The following is a 22100-nucleotide window of genomic DNA, read 5'->3' on the forward strand; positions in this document are numbered from 1 at the left end:
TTTGACATGTTCCTGAAGGCTGCCTTCCACAGTGCCTGAATAGAAATGTGAAAAGTTCCCAGTACTGAGCTGTAAAAGAATACTGGAAATGGGTTATGCAGAAAAAACCATTTAGATAAAAATGCAATTTTCCCTTCCACATACACTGCTAAGAATTAATAGCACATTCTTCCTAAATGGGTAGTTCTGTATTATATTTTCACCTTAATGAAATTCTTTCCAAAACAGGAGAGTTTCATTTAAAATTGTAGAACAAAATTGATCTGTCTTTATCTGCAGCGCTCCCAGCTTTAAAATATTGCTGCCGTGGGCTGTCGGGGCACTCCATGGAAAACAGATGTTGGGTTCTAAGGTGGGTGTCCCAGTCTGACTCTGTCCCATCACAGGGTGTGCTCCTTACCCTGTTGTCACAGCTGGATTTGGGCTGTCACTGTGGTGGTGTGTCCTGCACACGCCAGTTGTGCTTTCATGGCTCCTCTGCTTGGCCAGCGGCCACCACGCAGTGGGGACATGAATGTGGCACTTACCAGGGCATTTCTACCAGAAATACCCCAAAAGGGAGAAGGGCCAAGCCCACTGTGGCCTTTGCCTGTGTTGGTTCATTATTGTACACGTGGGGCACAGGTGGTGAGCCCAAGTATGGTGTGGCCTGGAACAACATCAGCAAAAACACACAGACTTTCTGTAGAAGATGCATAAATGCCTAATGAAAGAAAGAAGGGTGAATCCTCAGTGGTAGCGGTGAAACTGAAGTGGAGATGCCCCCAGGAACACTTGCCAGTTCCAGATAAGAGAAAACCAAACCATATATTCATGCTTTCTAATTGTTTCATTTTTTGGCAAAAGGTTTTTAATATAATGGTAAGAACAGAAGTGTGCGTAAGGAGTAGGGCTGATGGAGAGACTCTGCTTTGAACAGCTCTTCACTGCTGAGTTGCAGTGGAGAAAATGCTTTTATTAAATAAATTGTTTGGTGTTTTCATCATTTTAATAAAATGGTTCCCACATATAAGCAATGCTCATAGTGATGGAGACACAGACAGGATTGATACAACTCAAAGTCTCCATGTTAAAAATACAAATTTTGGTGGTAGTGATGCTGCGCAGCTTTTGCATCGTTTTTGTGACAAATTACCCTTCGGGGGGCTGTGCTTGGGCTTTCCCCTAAAAGGTGAAATAAAGGAGAGGTGTGAGGCAGTCTGTCTGACTCTTACTCCAGACTAACACTGAGCTTAATCCAAATTCTGTTTTTGAAAGGGGTATTTTAAGTCATCTTCCGATAGTCTCCCAATCAAATACGATACTGCTCGTTAGGTGCGTTACAGAACAGCTGTTTTTTTAGTCACAAAACTTGCCTTTTGTGATTCATTTTCTGTGAATCATAGTAGTTCAGTGAAGAGTGCAGATCACGACTTTTACAGCCAAATATGCAATTTCCTGGAAGCAGATATCAAAAAATTTAAATATTTTAGTGTAGTGCCTTGTAACTTGCAAGTTTTGTATTAATGGGACATAAGCTCTTGAGTTTTCCTGTAAAGCTTCACTCCCTGGGACAAGCATGCCCATCAGTAGGAGTGTTTGCTCCCTGGCATGAGTGGTTCACACTCAGAGTGTTGCCTGGTTCCACTTTAGGAAGGAATTTCTTAGGTGTCACAGTTTTATTTTTTCATGGTTTTTGCTGTTGGTGCTCAGTGTACCTGCAGGCATGCAGCCTGCTGAGTTGTGCATTTAAACATTGGCTGCTACAGTAAAAATCTTGATGGCCATTGTTTCAATCAAAAAAACCCTTCTCATCTTCAAAGTCACTGTTGTTACAATAATTTTCTCTCTGAACATGTCAGGATTCTGTCTTTGATTATAGACTGGATTGTCTCTTGTCATTGCATAATGATTTTTTTTTTTTGGGTAGGCAGAGACATTTTTCAGTTCCTCACAGTTCATCCCCCATTCCAGTACTTCTTTTAAAAGAGATTATGTTGAAACCAGGTATTTAAGAATATAGATCCTCAAGAAAATAACTGGTTTTGACTTTTTATTTTCCTGGGAATTTTATAAAGCTGGTGTGAAATACAGATTTATTTTACAATCTGAACTTAGGCTTTTAAAATTCCCCTTTCCCCCCACTCCTTCTTTTGCTTTTGATTGGACCAGAAGTCATTCCTACAGAGATTTTCTTCTACTTTTTCATTTTCTCTTTTTGCAACTTACACCACACAAAAAGAATCGATCTCTGTAATTCTGCCGTTGGTTGGATGGTTGCTTGGATGGATGGTCGGGTGAATGGTGGTTAAGGTGGCTGTCTGACCTGGGGGCCTGAGCACTGCTGCCAGGCCCTTCCTGCGCTGCTGCCTGTTGAGGATTGGTGTAAAACCTTGGTAAGTGCTTGCTGAGGCCTCTTCTGTTGGAAGCTGTTTTGTGGTTTGGTGGGCTATCCACTCTCTAGGGACCAGAGTTTCCTTTGCTGTTGCAACCCTCGGGGACCTTGCAGCTCTCTGAGCACGGTGGTGGGATGAAGGTGCCCTGGAAGCAGAGCTCCTCTCACACTGCTGCTGAGGTGTGGAGGGACTTAACAGCTTTGTGGCCCTTCATGGCTGATGGCTTTAACTGTGGTGCTCTGCACTAGTACAGTGTTCACCTTGGCTCAAAAGGCAGGGGACCTCCTGAAATGGGAAGTGCCTTGGAAGGTCCTCCCAAGCCTCCTCAAGCTAAGTGAAAGCCCAGAGGCAAGAGCGTTTGTGGTTGTCTTGCTTTATGTGTACGTGCAGTCTCTTCCATTGCTGGGTGATGTTGATGCCACCGTGGGAAAACTGGACAAAAATGGGGGACAGTAGAACTGCATCAAGCACTGAAAGATATTTATCCCTTGGGAAAGGGGTATCATGTAAGAACAGCAGGAGACCCCGAGTCCAGGTGAGATCTGCAGATCTGTGCCTGGTTGTGATCATGTGTGTGCAGGCTTTCAGCCAGTCACTCTAAAGCTGTCATGTGATGGGTGTATTGCCTCAGAGGGTCTGGGATGACTAAATCCAAGATGCCCCCTCAGTGGCGGTTGCCTGCATGTGTCCATGCAATGGAAGCCTTTGTCACAGCATTAGTAAATCCTGCCTATGGTTTTGCCCTTGTGTTTTGTAAGGAAAGAGCTAAAAAGGTTTCCCTGTGTCTTTAAACTTGGAGATCCTCAAAACCTCCCTGGAAGTAGAAGGGGGAAGGGATCCTTTCAGGATTAATTAAACAGAGATGTCTCGCTGTAGACTTCAGGGTTTACTGATAAATGCCAGCCCCTCACCCACGTCTGGTGGTGCTGCTGTTATTTAATCAGGGCCTTGACAAGGAATCTGAGCAATCTTCCCTTTCTCCTCCTCTCTTCCATTTATCTGTCCTCCCAACCTGTTTGTTTGTGTATGGTTAAGTTTTCCATGCCAGGGAGAAGCAGAGTGGAAATGTCAGGGGTCAGGCTGCAGGCAGGGCAGGCAGGAGCAGGCAGGGAGCAGAAAGCCCAGCTCTGCAGCCTTGGAGTTTCTGAGAAATCGGAGATAGGTTGTTCCAGGCGAGATTAACTCCTTCAGCACAGCTGCCTTCTGCTTAAGACCTGCAGGAAGGGAGGCAAGGCAGGTACTTTAAGACACTGAGCTCAGACTCCATCCCTCTATCCTTGTGGTCTTGTGGGTAATGGGTGCTCCTGATGCCGTTTTGCTCACCCCCTTATTGAAGCCTAGCTGGCCCATCTGCCTTGGCAGCTCTGCTGCTGGGGGATGAAACTGCACGGATCCAGACCTGAGACGGATGTCAGATAGCAGAACTCATTGCAGTACTGTTATGGATACCTGAGTTATTTGGCACGTTTCCCAGTGGACAAAATGTTCATCCATGGAGGGTAGGATGCTGCTGTTCAGAGACATGCCTTTGAGTAGACACGTAAGCTGGGTTTGTCACTCAGAAGTTACCTAAAGACCAGTCTGGATACCCTTGGCTTCAGAAAAACCAGTTCTGATGTTGTGCTGGTAGACTTGGTATCTCATAGGCTCTCAGCCATGTGCTCTGTGGTGGCTCACAGGTGTGTCAGACCCAGCTGATGCTGCTGTGATGGCTGGGGTTGGGTGAAGTTTTGGTTGTATGACTCAAGCTGTTGAACTTGCACTTCACCCCACCTGTGCAAAGGAAAAGCCTAATTCAGGGTGGGGTGGAGGATTTTGTTTGTTTGTTTGGTGATGCCTTTGCATTTGTGTTGTGGCAGCAAAGCAGGTGCTGCAGAGCTGAATCCTGCCCGGTTTGGCAGTGTTTGCATTGCAGGCAGTGCCCTGCCTGGGACAGTTGCAGGTAGAGATTACAAGGTCCTTACGCCCTGCTAGTGGGATGTTCTGTAAACTAGACCAGGTTAACAGCAGTTGTCACAAACAGCCATAGTTGCAAATGGGACAGGAACTCATAGAAGAGAATCAGAGAATTACTTGGGTTGGAAGGGTCATCTCATTCCAACTCTGGGCAGGGACACCTTTCACTAGACCAGGTTGCTCCAAGCTCCATCCAGCCTGGCCTTGAACACTTCCAGAGATGGGGCAGGCACAACTTCTCTGGGCAACTTGTTCCAGTGCTTCAGTACTTGCTGAGTAAATACTTTCTTCCCAATATCCAACCTAACCCTGCCCTCTCTCAGAAGGAAGACATTTCCCCTTATCTTGTCACTCCAGGCCCAGGTTAGAAGTCCCTCTGCATCTCTCTTGGAGCCCCTGTGGGCTGCTCCATGCAGTGAAGTCCTGGGGATGTGCTGTGCTCCCTGTGCCAGTGCTTGGGTGCTGCTCAGCCCCGTGCCCTCCCCTGCTCTTGACAGGGGCAGCTGGTGCTTCTGGCCCCCACTCCCAGGGGAGGTGCTGCAGGGCAGAGCCCACACAATCCCCAGTGTAGTGGGATGAACTGATTGTCTGCTGTTCTTTCATTTTCCAGGAGTATTGAAATTGTTGTGGGTCATAAATCACATGAGCATATGGCCGGAAGGAGAACACAGGCCCGTATATCAGCTTTGGGCTGGAAGATGAGACTGTTCGTCCTGTGTTGTACAGGCCCATTTTGTTGATTTACTGTCCTGTGAAACTTTGGAGTTAATTTTTTGTTGAAGCAAGGAAAGTCTGTCTACCTGTGACTTTCCTGCTAGAACAGCTGTTTGCTCCTGATTCGTTGCTATTCTGAGAATTTCATGAAGACTCTCCACAGTGATGTGACAATTGGAAGTAAAAGATGAGCTTGTATTTTTCTTATCCTAATAGTGGCACTTACAGCCGTACCTAAGAACGCCAGGTTTCTTTGCGTGGTTTTTTTTATGCTGAATTTCCCTTACTGCCATTCCTCCTCACATGGTCATGCATTTCTTCTGAGGATTTTTTTTTTTCTTTTCCTTCAGCTGGATTTAATTTTTAAACATGCTGTTCAATCAAACCCTGTTCCTCCATCAGATTTCTGGGCCCCAGCTCAATCACCACACCTTTTTGCTGCTGTAGGCGATGTTTCTGAATATGCCAAATCCATTATATGACAATGACATTTCTATCTCTTTCTGTAGTCAAAATTTGGGGTATACCAGAATTCGGGATTTTTCTGCAGCAGAATAGATCTATCTAGCAAGAATTTGCACAGGAAGTGCTGTATTGATAGTATCAGCTCTCGGTCTGATTTGCCAGCACATAAATGTTTTCCAGCAGAGATTTTGACCCTTTTCTTTAAGAAGCTTAGGCCTCCTGACAATTCTGCTTTTTAAGTTATTTCTTGCAGATTCTTTAGAATCTGCCTGTAAATTACTTGCAAGGGACTTGCAAACAGTGATTTGGAACCTCCTGTTTTTGAGGCGTCGAGTGTCAAGCAGTCGGTGCTGCTGAGCACAGAGCAGGTCAAGGAGTGCCGTAGCATCACAGAATGGTTTGTGCTGGGAGAGACCTTAAAACTCATCTCATTCCATGCCCCTGCTAGGGGCAGGGACACCTTCCATTAGACCAGGTGCTTAGAGCCCTGTTCAACCTGTTCTGTCCATCTCTGAACTGTGTCTCTGCAGGTACCAGCTTTGACCTGGGGTCTCTGGTCTCACTTTTCTCGTATCTGTGAGTGGCAAAGTTGCTTGAGCACCTTTTGTTGTCATGAACGCTGTTTCCCAAAGTCTCCTCATTTACCCCTGAGACGCCAAACTTCAGCTGTAGGTGTCCTAAAGAGAAATGGGATGTGTTTCAAGGTAGGCCATAAATAAATGGCATAAAAGAGCTAATGATCCTTGATGCTGGTTCTTCTCACTAATGTTAGCCTTTGGTAAACTCCCACTGTATTTTCAGGAATATCCTTGAACTTGTGTGGTTTAACCCCAAGCATTACTGCACATGATCACCGTTTCTTGGTGTGCAGGAGCCTCAGATGTGTGAGGCCCCTGGGAGAGATTGACTTTGCCTGTGGCAGTTTTGTGTTACTGTCTCTCGTAATTGTGAGTTATAGATGGGGCAGAGGCACCTCTGGGAACTGCGGGCAGAGCCAGTGAGGAGATGGAAGGACCAAGCAGATCCCTGGCCCTGGCAGCCAGGCTGGATTCAGATCTGGCTTTGGGATGTGAGAACACAGGTCCTTGGGGGAGCTCTTGGGGAGCAAGGTGACAAAACACCTAGAAGTCTTTGGCCAGCTGTATCTGAGCCTCACAAGAGACTGATAATATTCCAGAGCTAATTCCCTTCTTATGCTTGTCTAACAAGTGCTCATTTAATTTGCATCCTGAAACTAAATGACCACAAACAAAGTTCTTTGAAGGGAATCTTCGTCTTTCATTCTGTTTTCACTTAAGGAAAATAGTTTTCCAGGTATAATCCGCAGGGCTTAAATATCCTACTTATTACTGTAATATCTTTCTCCCCACAATTGTGTCAAAGCTCTTGCACAAATCTGATGAGGGAATGCTGGAATTTATGTGTTTCCTTTTGTGTTTTCTCTGTGCATAATCATGAGCTATTCACTGCCTTTACAAATCCATTGGTGCACCCCTTCCCTTGCTAGTGAAAGTGGGCATTTTATCTTGTGTTTGGAGGCCTGCTCTGTGTGAAATGTCCAGGTGGTGATTTAATGCAGAACGTTTAAGTAGCATTGTTTTTCAATATTGGCCTGTCCTGAAATAATACTAGACGGTGTCCAGAACTGGTTTTATTTAAGTGGGGGCTTAGTGAACAATTTCATGTGACTTCTGTGCAATCAGAAAATTTGGATTTTATGGAAAACCTTTTGTTTGCTTGTGCATTCTGGCAGTCTGGAGATGGGTTTTGCATGGGCTGGAGCTGTGTGTAAAGCTGTCATGTGATAGTTTGCGTACATACGAAATAAATTTGAAAGCAAAACCCAGCATTTCCTTACTCATCACAGATGTGTCATTTGTCATTCTTAGTGAAAATAGGCTCAGAGCATTTAGTTAGTGCAAGCAGGTCATGTATGCCAGCAGCACAGAAAATACAGGATCAGTCAGCCAATATTCTTTCCTGCCATGGAGGTGGTCTTCTCACCTGGGGGCTGGATTCAGAGGCAGGGACGTGTCTGGGACAGCCACAGCCCTTTGGAAGGAGGGGTTATGTGGGAGAAGCTGGTTGTAGCCTCTTCCCAGTGCTGGGTCTGAGTGTCAGTGTGATGGAGCTGGTGGGTGGGGCTTAGGCAGTTCACTCCTTCCAGAGATGAGCAGGAGTGTTCAGATTTTTTGAGGGGGGAGAAGGACAGACCCTGGAAAATAACTTGGAGCTCCCCAGCTTCACTGGTTTTGGATGGCAGCATATGGATGTTGTGAATGTTGAGTTGGCTGTGCTGGAATGGGCTGCAGTTGCTGGACTCCCATTTATTTTCTCTCGGAATTGTCCAGACATTGTTTGACTATTGGTGGCAGTTGATTTGGTTTGATTTTTAAAGCTGGTTTTCCTTGCTTGGGCAGGGCCACAGTTCTCATACTGTGCAGAGCTGAGGAGAGCACAGTGTTGGTGATGGCACCGAGAGCTGACCACCAGTTCGGAGCTGAGCGGTTGGGTTAGGCCCTGGTCGGAAGCTCAGCTTTCCGTGTCTATCACAGACGAGCAGTGGTTCACCTGCATGGGGTGGGCAGGACCACACTGGCAGACAGCAGCACTGCAGTTGGGCTGGGACCTGGTTTGCCAGAATGGTCTTTTGTTCTGTGAGAACCAAACCCCGACATCAGCCACTTCACTGGGGGGTAGGCAGGACCCCCCTCTGTGGTTTGTGTTTTGCAGGGAAGCCAGCCTGAGAGTCAGTGTGTTAAACTGAAAAGAGGAACTGAAGGTAGCCAAAAGAGAGGAAGGATATGAGTTAGAAACAGTCCGTTGTCCCTGTGGCCATCTAGCAAGGTACAGGAGCTGTTGCTGTCCTAAGGCCCAGAGCTTCTGGCTTCTCCTGGGATGCAGAGCTTGCCTTTCTTCTTGGAGAGTCATAGAGCTGGAAAACAGTGATTTAACAGTAGCCTCCAGAGAAATAAATAGGTGTAGGCAGTTTCACACTTGCCTGTGAAGCCATGGTGGCGTGGCAGCAAGGTGGAGAGCAGTGTGTTCCCCATCTCTTGTCTCCTCCTGGCACAGTAGAGGGAATGTGGTTTTTAGAACAGCAATGTCATTGTCCTCATCCACACATCCTTCATTCTGTGTCTTCAAGGTCATGCTACATGTAAGATAAGTGCCACCTTTTCCATTGATAGGGTTAGCATTTTTCCTACTTCACATTTTTTTCACCAGTTTCTTCGGTTTCTTTCTGTGAGCATGTGGCTCACAGTCTGACTGTAACCCTACAGCCTGACAGCAAACTCTTAACGCTGCTGTGGGTTTGGGCAGCCTCCCTGTCGTGGCTTGCACGTCCTTCCATTGCTCCTGGTGAAAACAGGAGCAGGAAAAGAGGTCAAGGGAGAAAAAAGAAAAATATGTATTTGCAGCAAGCACTGTGTGTCTCCTGTTATCTGAATTCTGTGCAAGCAGCGAGCTCTGATGAAGCCCCATGCCAGCTTGGAGACCACTGAAAACAAAATAAACATCTCTGCAGCATGGGCTGATACACGCTCCCTTTAGAGCCTCAGGCACCTCCAATTAATCAAGCTGTCTGTGGAGGAAGGGGCTGTGAGGACCAGAGGATGCTGTCAGAGCTGATGGGCTGATGAAAGGGTGGGCAGCAAGCAGCATTAAGGGTGAACAGACTGTTAGCCTGGGCGTGCCATGCCTTTGGGTGAGTGCTGTCCCGTCTGTATTGCAGCGAAGTTGGAGCTTTAATCCTGGTTTGTGGGATATATGAGTGCTGTGGGACGGTGCTCAGCACTGTGCACGCATGTTTGATGAAGAGCCTTCCCTCCTTTCGTGAGAAAGGCTCTCAGAGAGTGCTCAGCTGGCTGGGCCTTGACAATAAATTGAGGGGCTGACCAAGCCAAATGGCTTCTTGAAATGTCATCGAGTGAAATGTGGCCGATATCCGGGAGCTGGGGTGTCTCTGCAGAGCGCTTCTGGTCAGCAACGTGAGGAATCATCTGTCCTCATTTCCGCTGAGCTCGTTGTGATGAGTCCTTGGCATCAGCTGTTCACCTTAACCACCAACACTGAATTCTGTGCATACAGAGCGGAGAGCAGCACCTTTATTACACAGAATAAATGAAGAAGTAAAATCAAAGTAAGAGGAATGTTCTAGTAATGGTTAGTTAGGGCTTTTCCTCGAGTGTCAGCAGAGCTGGGTGCTGCCAGTCCAGGGCCAGAGGCAGCCTGTGCCTTTCAAGCGTTGGGAGCATAGAGACATCCAGCCCGAAGTGGGCACAGGTTGCCAGGGGTGAAGGCACCTGAAAGTGGTGCAAGTTTATGGTGTAAGCAGGTGGCAGATGCCATGTTTGTGTCTATGAACAAATGCAAGCCGTTGCCTCCTTTTATTCCAGGGTCAAGCAAATGCCTTTGTCTAGGACTTTGCCAGTGCTGCAGAGGTGAGGAAGGAGATTGTTTATCAACACAAATGAACTAGATGTGTTTAAAAGTAAAATTTTGGGAGTGTTTAAAAATACAATTTCAGGAATAAATTAATCTGTGGAGACTAGGTCCAGTGTCCAGGGAAACATGAAATGTTTTCAGACCTTATTTTTCTCAAAAACTGAAAAAAGATGCTTCTGTGCTGTGTACAAATGCAGAGCTATGTGCCTGAACCAATATGTCAAACTGTCATGTGGGAGATTTGGTGAAAAACATCTTGTCCTAAGGGAATAATTTTAAACACTATATGTAGGTTTGCTGCCTCATAAGGGATCATTACTCAAATCTATTCCCTCTTATGGTAGCTTGGCCTCTGCTTAACGGGCACAGAGTGAACGGAAGCTCATTAACGCGTCCTTTAAGAGTGGTTATCAGATGGTAGAGGGGAAACAGATCTCTGATCAGGGAATATAGTGTTATTGGCCAAATCCTCGGATTCAGCCTTAACAAGATCAGTAGCAATCCAGGGCCTTCACGCTTGGCTGGCCATCGAGGGCGGCGGCGGGGCCGTGCTGTGCCGGGCAGCCGGACCCTGGGCAGCGCGGGCGGCTGAGGCTGTGTCAGAGCGGTGAAGAAGTGTAAGGGATGAGCCCTGGGGCAAGGAGCCATTCTAGGGATCTTCACCTCCTGTTTGTCACTTCAATCTCGCAGGAACACTGAAATGTGGAGTGGAACCCACTCCCAACCAGACCCCTACCAGACTGTGTCTGTGCTCTCATTCCTGTGTCTCTCTGCTTTCCGTCCTTTTGTTGGTGGTGATTTTGGCAAAAATGAGAAGGATGGCATAAGCAGCACCTGAAGAGCAGCATCAGCTCCCCGTGTAGCATCTGCAGTTGCCTTGGCTACACCAGCCCTCCCTCAATTAGCCTCCTCTCTGATGAGAAGATGCATGCAACGTGCGGTAGCTGTGCAGGTGAACTTGTTTTTAATGGGATTACATTACTTAAAAATTGGGACACCTCTGAGTTTGCACGGTGCTCAATGGGGTTGTCACAGTTAAGAGAACACGTTTATTTTTTAATAATGCATAAGAAGATGCTACATGGTGAAAGAGGCTTTATGGAGCAGCTTAACTGCTCAGGGGCTCACAAAAAAGGGAGAAGGAAGCTGGAGGGACTGAAGGTGTGTACACACAGTGTCTGCAGAGCAAGGTGAGTGCCAGGGTCTAACCTCACTAGAGAAACGTGTTTTTCCTGAGCTGATATGGAAAAGCAGTCTGTAGTGTGTGTATTGAATTTTTCTGTTGAGCAGAACTCCTGGTTCTCTTTCTGTGTCCCAGCTGCAGGCTCCAACGCTGCTGGCCAGGCTCCTGGGTTAGTCACCACGCTGCCATTAATGCTGTGTAAACAAACAAACAAACAGCAACCTTTTGTTTTCGAAGGCTGTGTGCCTTTGCAAAGTAGAGCAGAACGAAAGAGCAGCTTCCTAAATGTGCAAGGTCAGAGCAGAGGGTCGGGCCTGGAGGGAGGCTGGGGAGCCTGGCCCGGCGCTCTCTTCTTGCTGTTTGTCTGGGGCTGAATGGCTGGAATGTGTTTGGCGGGGTAAAGCTTGGTCAGAAGCTCTTCCTAAAAGCAAACTGGCTCTTGGGACCACCACAGCATCACCAGCAGCGGTGGGGAAGGACACCATCATGGGTGAGCCATTTCCAGAGTTCTTTTGGTCTTTGGTCACTTTACTGCTTTGAGTTTCATGCCTTTCATGTGAACATGACATGAGCTTACATCTGATGTTTGATTTCTTACCTCTGCTTCAGCATTTGCTGTTCCCAAGTGGCACGCGCTGTCCTTTGCGCAGGGGGGTTGTACTTCTCTCGGTCCCGGGTTTGTGTCGTGTCCTTTGGTTTGGAGGGGAAGTCTCCACCCAGACCATCTCAAGATCTTGGGTGTGGAGGATGGCCCTTATTAGAAGCATTCTGCTTTTTTTAATAACACACATTTCTTGCAGTAGTTGCTAATAGAGGCAGCTGTGCAGTTTAAAGATAATTTGTTTGAAAATTCCGTGCTTTCAGTGAGGTACTTCATGACTGACAATGATTTATCTGGAACTTGGCAGCTGTGAGGCAAAGATGTGGTGACACCATCTTGCATTACCTGACTAATTTTAATGCTCCAAGTCATGTCCATCGCAGCTAACAGAACTGCTCTGGACCATGGGCACCGTGGCTGTGGAGTGCAGGGACACTGTGGCTGTGAGGGAGGGAGGAGGCAGAGAGGATGACTGGTGAAACAGGTCTGCTGGGAGAGTGTTACTGTACTGGATAAGCATCAGGCAGTATCTCATGCTTAAGAACATAATTCTCATCAGGTGGATCAGCACAACTTTTAATTTTTTGCTACAAAGGTTTTTTTCTGGAAAGTGTCATACCTTTGTCAAGACAGAAATACTGGAAAAAAGTAAATTGCACTGAAAATTACCATCCAGACTGGCTTTGAGAATTCTTGTGCCAGTGCAAGCTTTGCTGTGAGCCCTCTTTGTTTTGGATTTGAATACGTCATTTTCTGTGCTCGTTAACGATAGACAGGAGAGCTGGAGCTCCCACAGTGGTGTCCCATGGCGAGCAAGGCTCATGTGGACAGTGGCAGTCAGCATTGGCTTTGCAAACTGAGGCTCAGTTCCTGCTCACCTCTTTTACTTAAGTTTTCCTCTCAAGCCAATGAATCCTGTTCATCCCTGTGGGATAGATTTTGCTTTGATTTCTTTATCAGTAGTTTGCTTATGAATTTTATCCACGGCAAATGGCTTAGAAATAATTTGCTGATTTACAAGAAAATAAGCCTAATTTTTTATTCTTCAGTTGCTTGTGGCACATGAACTTGTTCACGTAGTCGTTGCTGAGGACCTGCTCTGTTCGAGGTGTTGGGGTGCCTGCACAGCTGGTGCAGCAGAGCTCTGGCTCCGATCCCAGCCTCAGAATGTGCCGCCTCTGCCTTGGCTGTTGGAGTCCTCAGCTGTGGGGGGTCTCCTGCAGCCCTTGCAGAAACACCACTGGGACCTCTGGGCCCCTTGTGGCAGCAGTTCAGCTGTGGGACTCTTTCCTCTTCCTCTGGAGGAGAGGAAGAGAGCTGCTGTCACAAGGACTAATCTCGAGGCGCTGGCTCTTCCTGTGCCGAGCCCAGCATGTCCTGTGCAGTCAGGGAGACCTAAGAATAAAAACAGTGGGTACTGTGTGTCTTGTGAACAGATACAAGTAAGGAAAATATTTCCTGTTCATAATTTTCTGCACAATCCCATCTGAGTTTTGAATATTTTATAAAAAAACAAAATTCAGAGGTATATTTGCATTTGGGACAGTAAGTTTAATTGAACACCTGATCAAATAGCGGTTATTCAGGGAGTCTGGGGTTTTTGCCCTGTGGTTTTCCCAAAGCAATGGGACTCAGGGGTGACGGGAAGGAAGAGTAGAAGCTCCATGTGCTGGGAAGGCATCTGTGCCAACAACACCTCTCTGCCTGCTGGAACTTCAGGTATAACATGGTGGCCTCTGCTCCATGCTTCTGCTCAGCCCCTCGGTGCTGCCTGTTTATCAAAACTGACTAAAAACACCCAACACCAACTGCAGGGAGCTGGAATCCATCTGAGTGTAGATAGTGTGAGCACCTTTGCCCTGCTGCTGCTGGATTCTTGACTGGAGCAGCGCAGGAGGGTGTCTGGAGAAAAGCGAGTGCGGGGGCCCGGCTGAGGTGTGCAGCAGAGCTCTGTGTGGATTTTGCACATTTGCGTTAACACAGAGCAGGGCTGAGCAGGCAGCAGCGCTGCTCTGGAGCCTGGTTCCTTCTCCCAGCATTTGTGGCATTACATCCCCAGATTCTAGGTAGTTCTGTGTGGTGTTGTTACTCTGTTTTAGATATGAGCATCTCTTGACATCCTGTTATAATCAAGCATTAAAAGCCTTTTCCAGTTTAAACCAGGGATTTCCAGGCTAGTTTAGCATTATTTTTTAATATCATTGTGTAACAAGCTGTTCAGTTATGGTTTTGTATCTGGTATAGCAGGAGGTTCAGTGAAAGTAGTATGTGTTGCCCCATGAAGAGTGGTACCCTCACTGCTTGGCTTTGTGGAACAGGAGAAAGGTGATGGGAGGAAAAGTCCCGAGATGTTAAACATTCACAGCTGGTTTTTGGCATCTTTATCATGTTCCACCCATTTTAGCTACTCTTCACATTAACTGTAAAATCCAGAGGAAAATGGCCCAGAGACATTGTTTAGGTTGTTTCAGTTAAAGTCCTGTATTTCTGTGGTTAACAGAAACTAATGATAGCTAAAGATCATACAAAGTCCTAAAATGAAAGAAATGTTAAGAAAAATATTATCATGGTGCTCCTTTAAAAGAGGGGAACTGGGAGACTGATGCTGGGACTGACCACGAGGGCATGGAGGGTTCGGGGCTTGCTTCCTGCTTGGAGGTGTTTCAGCATCTGTTTCCAGCAGCAGAGGGTGCGCGGGGGAGGAGAGCTCCTGATTCTGCTGCGGTTTTAGGACACACTCATCAGTCCCGGGTCCATCCCCGGCGTTCAGACATAGCCTGGTTTCTCTCAGGTGGTGTTCTTCTGGCCCGGTGAAAAACCACGCATCCCTTCAGGATGGGGAGGGGGAGCCATACGGTGGTGGTGGTGGTGGTGGTGGTGATTCGGCATCTCCAGAGCAGAGCCGGGGGGTGCAGGAGAGGGGTGTGGCAGGTGGGGAGAGAGGGTGTGGCAACACCACTGGAAGGCTGTGAGTTGACGGGGTTGCGTGTCACAGGTCTCCTAACCTTTCTCTGTGAACCCTTTCCAGCCCACGACCTTCCCCCGAGCAAGACCTCGGCGGCGGCGGCGCAGACGGGCACCCACCTGCAGTGCCTCTCGGTCCACTGCACGGACGACGTGGGCGAGGCGAAGGGCCGGACTGCGGTGCCGACGTGGAGGTCCCTGCACTCGGACATCTCCAACAGATTCGGGACTTTTGTGGCTGCCCTGACTTGAACAAAAGAAATTATTTTTTTTCTTTTTTTAATTTCAGAGGGCCGCTACTGCTAGGTGGACTATTTTTCTAGGTTGGTACCTGCTTAGTGGCATATGGACTGGAAAGGGTTAATTTAAAGTAAACCTCAACTTTTTTTTAATCTTCTGCCACAGTATGTTACCAGTGTTAACCCTTCTGCAGTTAGCACACTTTTGCTTAAGATTTTCCTGCTAGACCACTTTTTCCCATTATTCTGTAACCTTGGCATACATTTATAGATGAGGCCTTTTCCTTTTTCATCTCAGTGTGTGTCCAAGTCACGTATGTCATAATAAGACAAAGATTCTCCTCTTCCTCCTCCTCCTCCTCCTTTTCTTCCTCATTTGCTTTGTTTTTCTTTTTTTTTTTTTTGTTTTTGTTTTGTTTTGTTTTGCTTTGTTCAGTGCTTATTAGGATGGTGATCCTGAGGAGCAGCAGTTCAGGAATAAACACCAGTGAAAGCGAAATGGTCAGCATTAAATCATATGTTATAGTGACACCCAGCCTTTGCCAGTCACAAACCAAGCAGCTGATGCTCTGTTGAATGTTCAGGCATGGACCTGCCCTTTCCTGAGAGAATGAGGCTCTGCTATTAGAAAGGTTCAGGCTCGTTTTGCTCTGTGCCTCCTGGTGAGGCCAGGATGCTCCTTCCTCTGTGTACCAGGGCGCAGCCCTGGGATGGAGCTCTGTCATGAATGGGCTGGTTCAGGCGCAGCAGGGAAGGTATGGAGAGGTTTTTCTAAATAAGTCTAGTAGTAAGTTTGCTTAATGGTCAAGACTCATTATCTCCTCCTCCAAAGGCCCAGGCTCCATCTTGCTTGCCTGGGCCTGGTGGTGCTCCTGCAGTTCCCAGTTTATTGATACTGGAGAAGAGAATCCCCTGCTCCCTGCCCATTTTTTGCCCATTTTAAGCTGCAAAGAGATTCTGTTGATTGGCAGCGGGTCCAGTGTCCCCTGCACTTGTCTGGGGGTTCCCCAGCCCCTGCCACAACAGGTCCCAGTGCAGTGGCAGGGGTCAGGGACAGCCCAGGTTGCAGGATGCAAGGGACTGTGTGCCCAGGGGCAGCATTTCCTAATCTGCCAGGGCAGGGAGACCTCATGTTGGAAGCCCCCAAACTCTCGTTCAAGGCCCCATTTCTGCCACACACTGAAGAACAGCGTTGCTGGATGCACACAATAAAAGGAAAGCCATACTTTCCTGCTCGGGCTAGATAATGCTCATTCGAGATGAAAGTTGGAAGCAAACCAGATAAACCCACGACTGACACGATGGGCTGGTTCTCCGGTAGTTTTATGTAACACTGTCCATTATTTGTGTGTCTCTGCGCCCAGGAGTGGCCCCGTCCTGCCCCGCGCCAGCAGCTCGCCTCCCACAGCTCCTGGAGCTCAGGAACAGCACTGGAGGGTTTGGTTGTGGTTGTGAAATAAAGGTTGGCCTCTCTAGGGTTATTTATTCATGATTTCACAAATGTGTCCCTGCTGAAGGGACAGAGTTGAAGACTGCTTTATATTTTATCTTTGATGATTGTGCTGGGTCTTTAATTATTTTGACGTAATATTCTCAGTAGACACCAGTGGAGAGGAAATTCTGCCTAAAAAGCCAAGGGTGGTCTGGAATCCTCACTCTCGGTCATATGTGGCTTCAGAGAGACTCACAGTGTTTGGAAATGTGATTTGAATGTGCTCTTATTAACCATGCATGGATTGATTTATGGGTCTGGTCAATGAATTGACTTTGGATAAATTTGGATAGTTTTTAATCTTGGTTTTCAATATTATTTTACTTTGTATTAAAGCTGGAGCTTCCACGAGGATGAGGATTTTTGCCCATCCTGAAGCAACTGGCTGTGGAGCTGCCTCACACCCACTTGGTTTGGATCAAAAAGCTGGGATGGTTTGTACCTCTGTCAGGGTGTGCAACCAGGAGCACAGAGCTCCTCCCACACCTGCAATAAAATGTCACCGTCCCCAGTAAAGTATCTCCTAGTAATCACTGCCAGCTCCCTTCTGGAAGGTGCCTCTTTGCCTGTGATTCCTGAAGTCCTGGCTTACCTAAGTACATGTTTGATTTTAAATCCTGTCAGCAGAGCACGGGTGTTCTGTGCCTGGCAGAGCAGGTGTGCTGCTGTGGAGGGCTCAGTCTGCAGCAGGGGGCCCTGGGGTGACGCTGGTACGGTACTTACTGTGTTCCATCACTTACAGCTGGAAATTTCAGCCAAGTTCATAGTCTGGTGGCATTCCTGCTCAGAGTGCAGCCCCTTGCCTTGTGCTTTGTTTTTAGTTTTTCCTGCTGCACTGAAGAGAACAGGTTTTTCAGGCTTCCTGAGGTCAGGGATGCACACCCTGTGCCACGGGAAGGAACCTGTCAGGGAACACCGAGTTCAGATGCTTTTAAAGAGAAATCCCCATTTGAGTGGAACTGTGGTGGCTTGGTCTCACCACCCAGTTCTGCTGGCTCATTCTCAGCAGCTTGCGCTTCTCTCCTGGAGTGTTGTTCTCATCCACTTGAACTTGCTTCCTCACTTGCTTATGGAAATGCAGAGCGTAAGCAATTCCTTAAAAATCAGTGGAATCCTGTGAAATGAGGAGGCCAGGGTGTCCAGGGCCTGTGTCTGCAGGAGCTGTGGAGCCGTGGGAGCTGTGGCACCTGGCCGCCGCTGTCTCTGCTGCGGGTGGTGGGTGCAGGGCGGGCTCGGGAAGGTCAGAGAGTGAGGAGTTAAGGCAGTGGCTGCCTGTGCTGGGCTCACTGGCCGTGGAGTTTTACTGAATCATACAGTCACACACACTCCTCTTGCTAACCTCCTGTCCATTTGATCTAGATTGAAATAGCTCTGCTTGAGGCAGCTGTTGGCGATGCCAGGACCAACCGAACCTGTGTTTTTAGGGTTTTGTTGCTTTTTGCCAAAGATCAGAACAGAAACTCTACATTCTGACCAGAACAGACATCATGTCGTGCTCATCACCTGGGGGTGTGGTACTGACAGCATATACAGAAGGCTCAAGCTTTGTCACAGAGTTGGTGGTACCTGCAGTAATTTAATTGTACCCATTTTCTCCATTAATTTTACACTGAATGCCCTGATCAGTTTTTTTAACACGCGTGAAGTGTCAGCATGGCCTGACATGGTAAGAATGGAAATGATGTCATTTTCTGAATAATAATATTCCAACTGAAACATGTTTGGGAGCTGTAGGTAAAAGCCAGTTGTGGAAGAGGTAAGTTGCACTCTTGTGAAGAGGGAAACTCGGGCACAGACAGCAGTGGGAGACTGAGGGAACAGTGGGAGGGCTGAGCTGCACTGAGGTCTGACCTCTGCTTGCTGCAGAGCCCTGTGCCCAAATCTCGCCTCTTTTGGAGGCTGAGTTGGGTGAACAGGGAGGGAATTTTATCAGATCTATGTTCCCCAAATGCCAGGGTGAAACCTCCCTCCCGCCTGTGTGTCCTACATGGCTTCCAGATGGGGGACAGTTGTACAAGAAGCCAAAGACCGGTGGTACGATGCACAATCTGCTTTGGATTGTGAACAACAGCTAAAATGTGGCTTTGCCTTTTGCCGTGGGGATTCTCCCTGGCCAGCCTGGCGCCAGAGGCTCCCACGCAGCCTCGGGGCTGGGTCGGGGGAGCCAGGACATCCCCCATCTCCTGGCCCTGTGCCCTGGCTCCCTCTGTGTTTCTTAAAAGAAACCCTGTGCTTAGTCTGCAAGTTACAATGTCGTAGCAAACTGAGCAAAATTTCTCTTGCATTTCAATTGGGAGCAGTGATAAAATACCTCTGCCAAAAAAGGACAGAATAGGCCTGATTTATTAAATACTCTTGCGCATTTTCTCTAGATCACATTCTCTTGGGGTTACCTGCTCTCTGCTGTTTGAGCATCAGTAAGGGGCCTTAGGCTTGTTATTTAAGGTTTTCATAGTGTGAGGGTGGAAGGGGATGAGCACCAGAATTCTGTCACCTGGATCACCTGGGGAGTTGTGCAGGTCCTCTGGTCTCCATGGTCACCCTGGGGCTGGCTGGCCCTTCGGAACCTGGGATCGGCACTGGACTTCCAGGCACCACCAATAAGGCAAAAAGTTCCAGTTTTGGGAGGTGGAAGAGATGAGGTGAGCACAGCGGTAGGATGGGCACTGGGAGGGTGGGGACAATAGAAACCAAACTGGTACATTTGACTTATTTTTGTTAAGCTGCAGTGTAAGGTTTTGTCAGCTACTGGATTCACAGTTGTTCAAGGGATGGTGTGTAAGAGCATAACCCATTTTTATAGAATTATTTCTTCTTTAATGCTTAAGGCTAATGGAGGAAATAGTCTAATTTTGTCTTAGAAATTCTCTATTAAAATTGTTGCTTTGAGTCCATCCGTTCATAGGTTCTGACTGATGAAACTGCAGGCTCTGATTTCCGGCAGTTATAACTTTATCACTATTCACTACCCAAGAATATTACAGCTTTAAAACAGCCTTAAGCAAAAGGATGTTATTTCTTTGTACTAAATTTGGTTCATGGAAAAGAAAAAAAAACCTCAAAACACTGGTAATCCGTACTGCATTAGCAAACTCTTCTGAAAAATGTTATTGCACATGTAAAATATGAAAACTTGACTCTGCTGTGTGTTAGGCAATCCTGTAATCTTTTTTTTTCTTTTTTTTTTCTTTTTTTTTCTTTTTTTTTTATTCTTGTTAAATTCATTTCCTAAATGCTTGGTTGGAAGACTGTGACAATAGCTCATGAAATTGAGTGTTATTTTTCTTTTTTTTTTTAATATGTAAAGTGCAGTCTTCTGTATTCCTGCATATTGTACATATCTGTATATGTTTTACTGAGCAACTAAATAACAATAAATATGATGTTAATGGTGGCTACTCTATATTTCATACCAGGTTTGTTGATTTTTGTAGTAAGTCCTTTTTCCCCAGGGATGTGAACTGATACTGTTCATCATATTCATGTAAGTCCTGAGCCTCGTGATGGTACAAATTTGCCCATGATCTGGGGAAACCCTCACGGACATGTGGCTCCCTGGGGCTCCCGGGAGGTTTGGGGTGCACTTTGCTTTCCCATTTCCTCTCTGCCATCAATGGTGACCCTCCACCCAGCAGGATTGGTGGTTTTTAAGTCTTACTTCTTTTTGATCCTGAGGGAGGAAGAAAGGCAGCGTTCATGGCAGCTGTGCAGTCCCTGCTCTGCAGGGAAGCCCACAGAAGATAAGACCTTCCCCTCTGCCCAGGCAGTTCCCCCATGAGACTGAGGACTGGTTGGGCAGCAAAAGCTTCTGGTGTTCCTCATTCCCGCTGGCAGTCCTGATCACCCCCCAGCCTGTCCTCAGAGGCACTGCAGGGTGGTGGCCCTGTCTGTACCCTGAGGTTGTTGGTACCCTCTTTGCTACTGGGTGGTGGAGATGTCCGTGCAGCTCTGCCCAGATGCTGCCAAGGGGATTCTTGGGGCTGTCCTGCTCTCTGTGTGCTGTCTCTCTGTGGCAGTGTCTCTCTTTCTCCTCTTGTCACTGGAGTTTGCCCAGAGGGGCTGGACCATGCCCGGAGCCGCTGGGCAGTGGGAGCAGCCCCCAGGGCAGCTCCCCAAGCCCCCAGCCCTGCTCAGCACTGCTCCTGCTTTGTCCTAGTTGTTCAGTAAAACTGACCACGAGCTCTGTTAATGGTTGGATTCACACGGCTCTTCCAGCACACGAGGCCGTTTCTTGGCTCCCAGATCTCCCACTGTGCAAAGGCTCCTTTGCTTCTGCCAGCAGCTGGAGCAGCCCCTCCTGCTCCAGCAACGCTCCGCCCCAAGCTCCTGCTTCCAAAAGGCAGCAGGAGCTCACTGTTCGCTGCACATCGCATTAACAGATGAAAATCAACGGACTGCTCTTTGATTTCTGCTCTTGACGCTGGCTTTACTTGTCACCTGGTAATGTGACCTCTGCTGATGCTGGCACGGTGCCTGCCTATCCCAAACACTCGCCTTCATCTCAGGGCACTGTGCTCAGAGGCTCACCTGGTCTGTGTCAGTGTTAAGCGTGGATTATAGTTTATTAAGTAAAGAAAAACAAGCTGTTGGTCCTGGAGCTTTTACAGTTCTTGCTTTCCTATCATTTCCTGCAGCCTGTGACTGTGCCGAGAGTTGGAATCTGTCTGTAGCTGCGTCTTTGCCCAAGCCATTTAACTGATTTAATTACGTCCTTTGAGTTACTTTCTGGATGAGGCTTTGGAATTCCTGTCACGGAGGAGACTCTGTAAATATGTATTGTATGTTCAGCAGTCAGGAATCCATCGGCAGTGCAGCTGGATCCCATGTGCTGAGATCTGCTCAGCCGCTCCGTGGCCGCCGCGAAGCCGTGTGGCGGTGGGGAAGCTCTGCCCTTGCAGTGCCAGCCAACATTCCTGCCGTGCTGTTTGGGGGCTCCTGTGTGTCACTCCAGAGTCGTTTAAACCCCCTTTTCCTGGGCTGTTTGGGTGAGCTGCTTGCAGATTGCTGCTGGTGCTATGAGAGTATGACAGAAGGCATCTCTCTCCATAAAAACCAAGGTAAATAAACACAGGAATGAAAGTTTGGGTCAATGACATCCTTTTGTCTGAGAAAGTTGTTAGAAACTAGAATTATGATGGGTTTCTTTTAATATTAATTATTTCCAAAAGTCCCTAGGTCATTTGCCTGAAATGGTTACTCTCCTGCCTGGGGACCAGTTGGTAGCCCCCCCAGCAGTTTTAATGTTATGGCCAATAACATCACATATATTTTGCTTGTAAAATGTTTGAAAACTCTGCTCAGGTGAGCTCTGTAAGGCTGTGCCTAGAGGACAGAGGTGTGGATGAGGGTGTCTGTTCTAAGCTCTCCTTTCTGAGATGTTTCGAGAGTTCATTAATGACAGTGAAGGAAGTGGAGGTGACAAGACCTGAAGAAAATCATGTAGGTTATCTTTGGTTCATTAGTGCAGGATTGTGCCGTGTTCTCTAACACCCAGAGCTCTGACCAGCACAACCAAAATAGACAGAGTAGTGGGGGGCCTTAAACTCTTAGTGAAAAACAATAAAAGCAAGCAACCAAACATCCTTTTCCTTCAGCTGTGGAGTGGTGATGACATTCGAGGTGATGGAGCACTGGCAAGTAGGGTCAGTTTGGGCCCTTGGCC

The 22100-nt window shown here is 47.5% G+C and overlaps 1 protein-coding gene across 2 annotated transcripts in view; it reads left to right on the top strand.

The window, feature by feature from the left end:
• The window catches only part of MN1 (MN1 proto-oncogene, transcriptional regulator), an 85318-nt gene that overhangs the window by 15113 nt on the left and 48105 nt on the right, over positions 1 to 22100 (top strand). The window contains exon 2 of one of the 2 annotated variants that reach the window (XM_042034672.1): positions 14772 to 19841. The exons of the other annotated variant lie outside the window; for it this stretch is intronic. Within the exon in view, the coding sequence (XP_041890606.1) occupies positions 14772 to 14959 (188 nt within the window). The 3' untranslated portion in view covers positions 14960 to 19841. Of the gene's footprint in view, positions 1 to 14771; positions 19842 to 22100 lie in introns of those variants that run through there. 2 annotated transcript variants of the gene reach the window in all.

The sequence above is a fragment of the Corvus kubaryi genome, unplaced genomic scaffold (genome assembly GCF_017639235.1).
Source record: "Corvus kubaryi isolate FWS band 111438036 unplaced genomic scaffold, C.kubaryi_AGA036_p1.0 37382, whole genome shotgun sequence".
NCBI classification, from domain to species: Eukaryota; Metazoa; Chordata; class Aves; order Passeriformes; family Corvidae; genus Corvus; species Corvus kubaryi.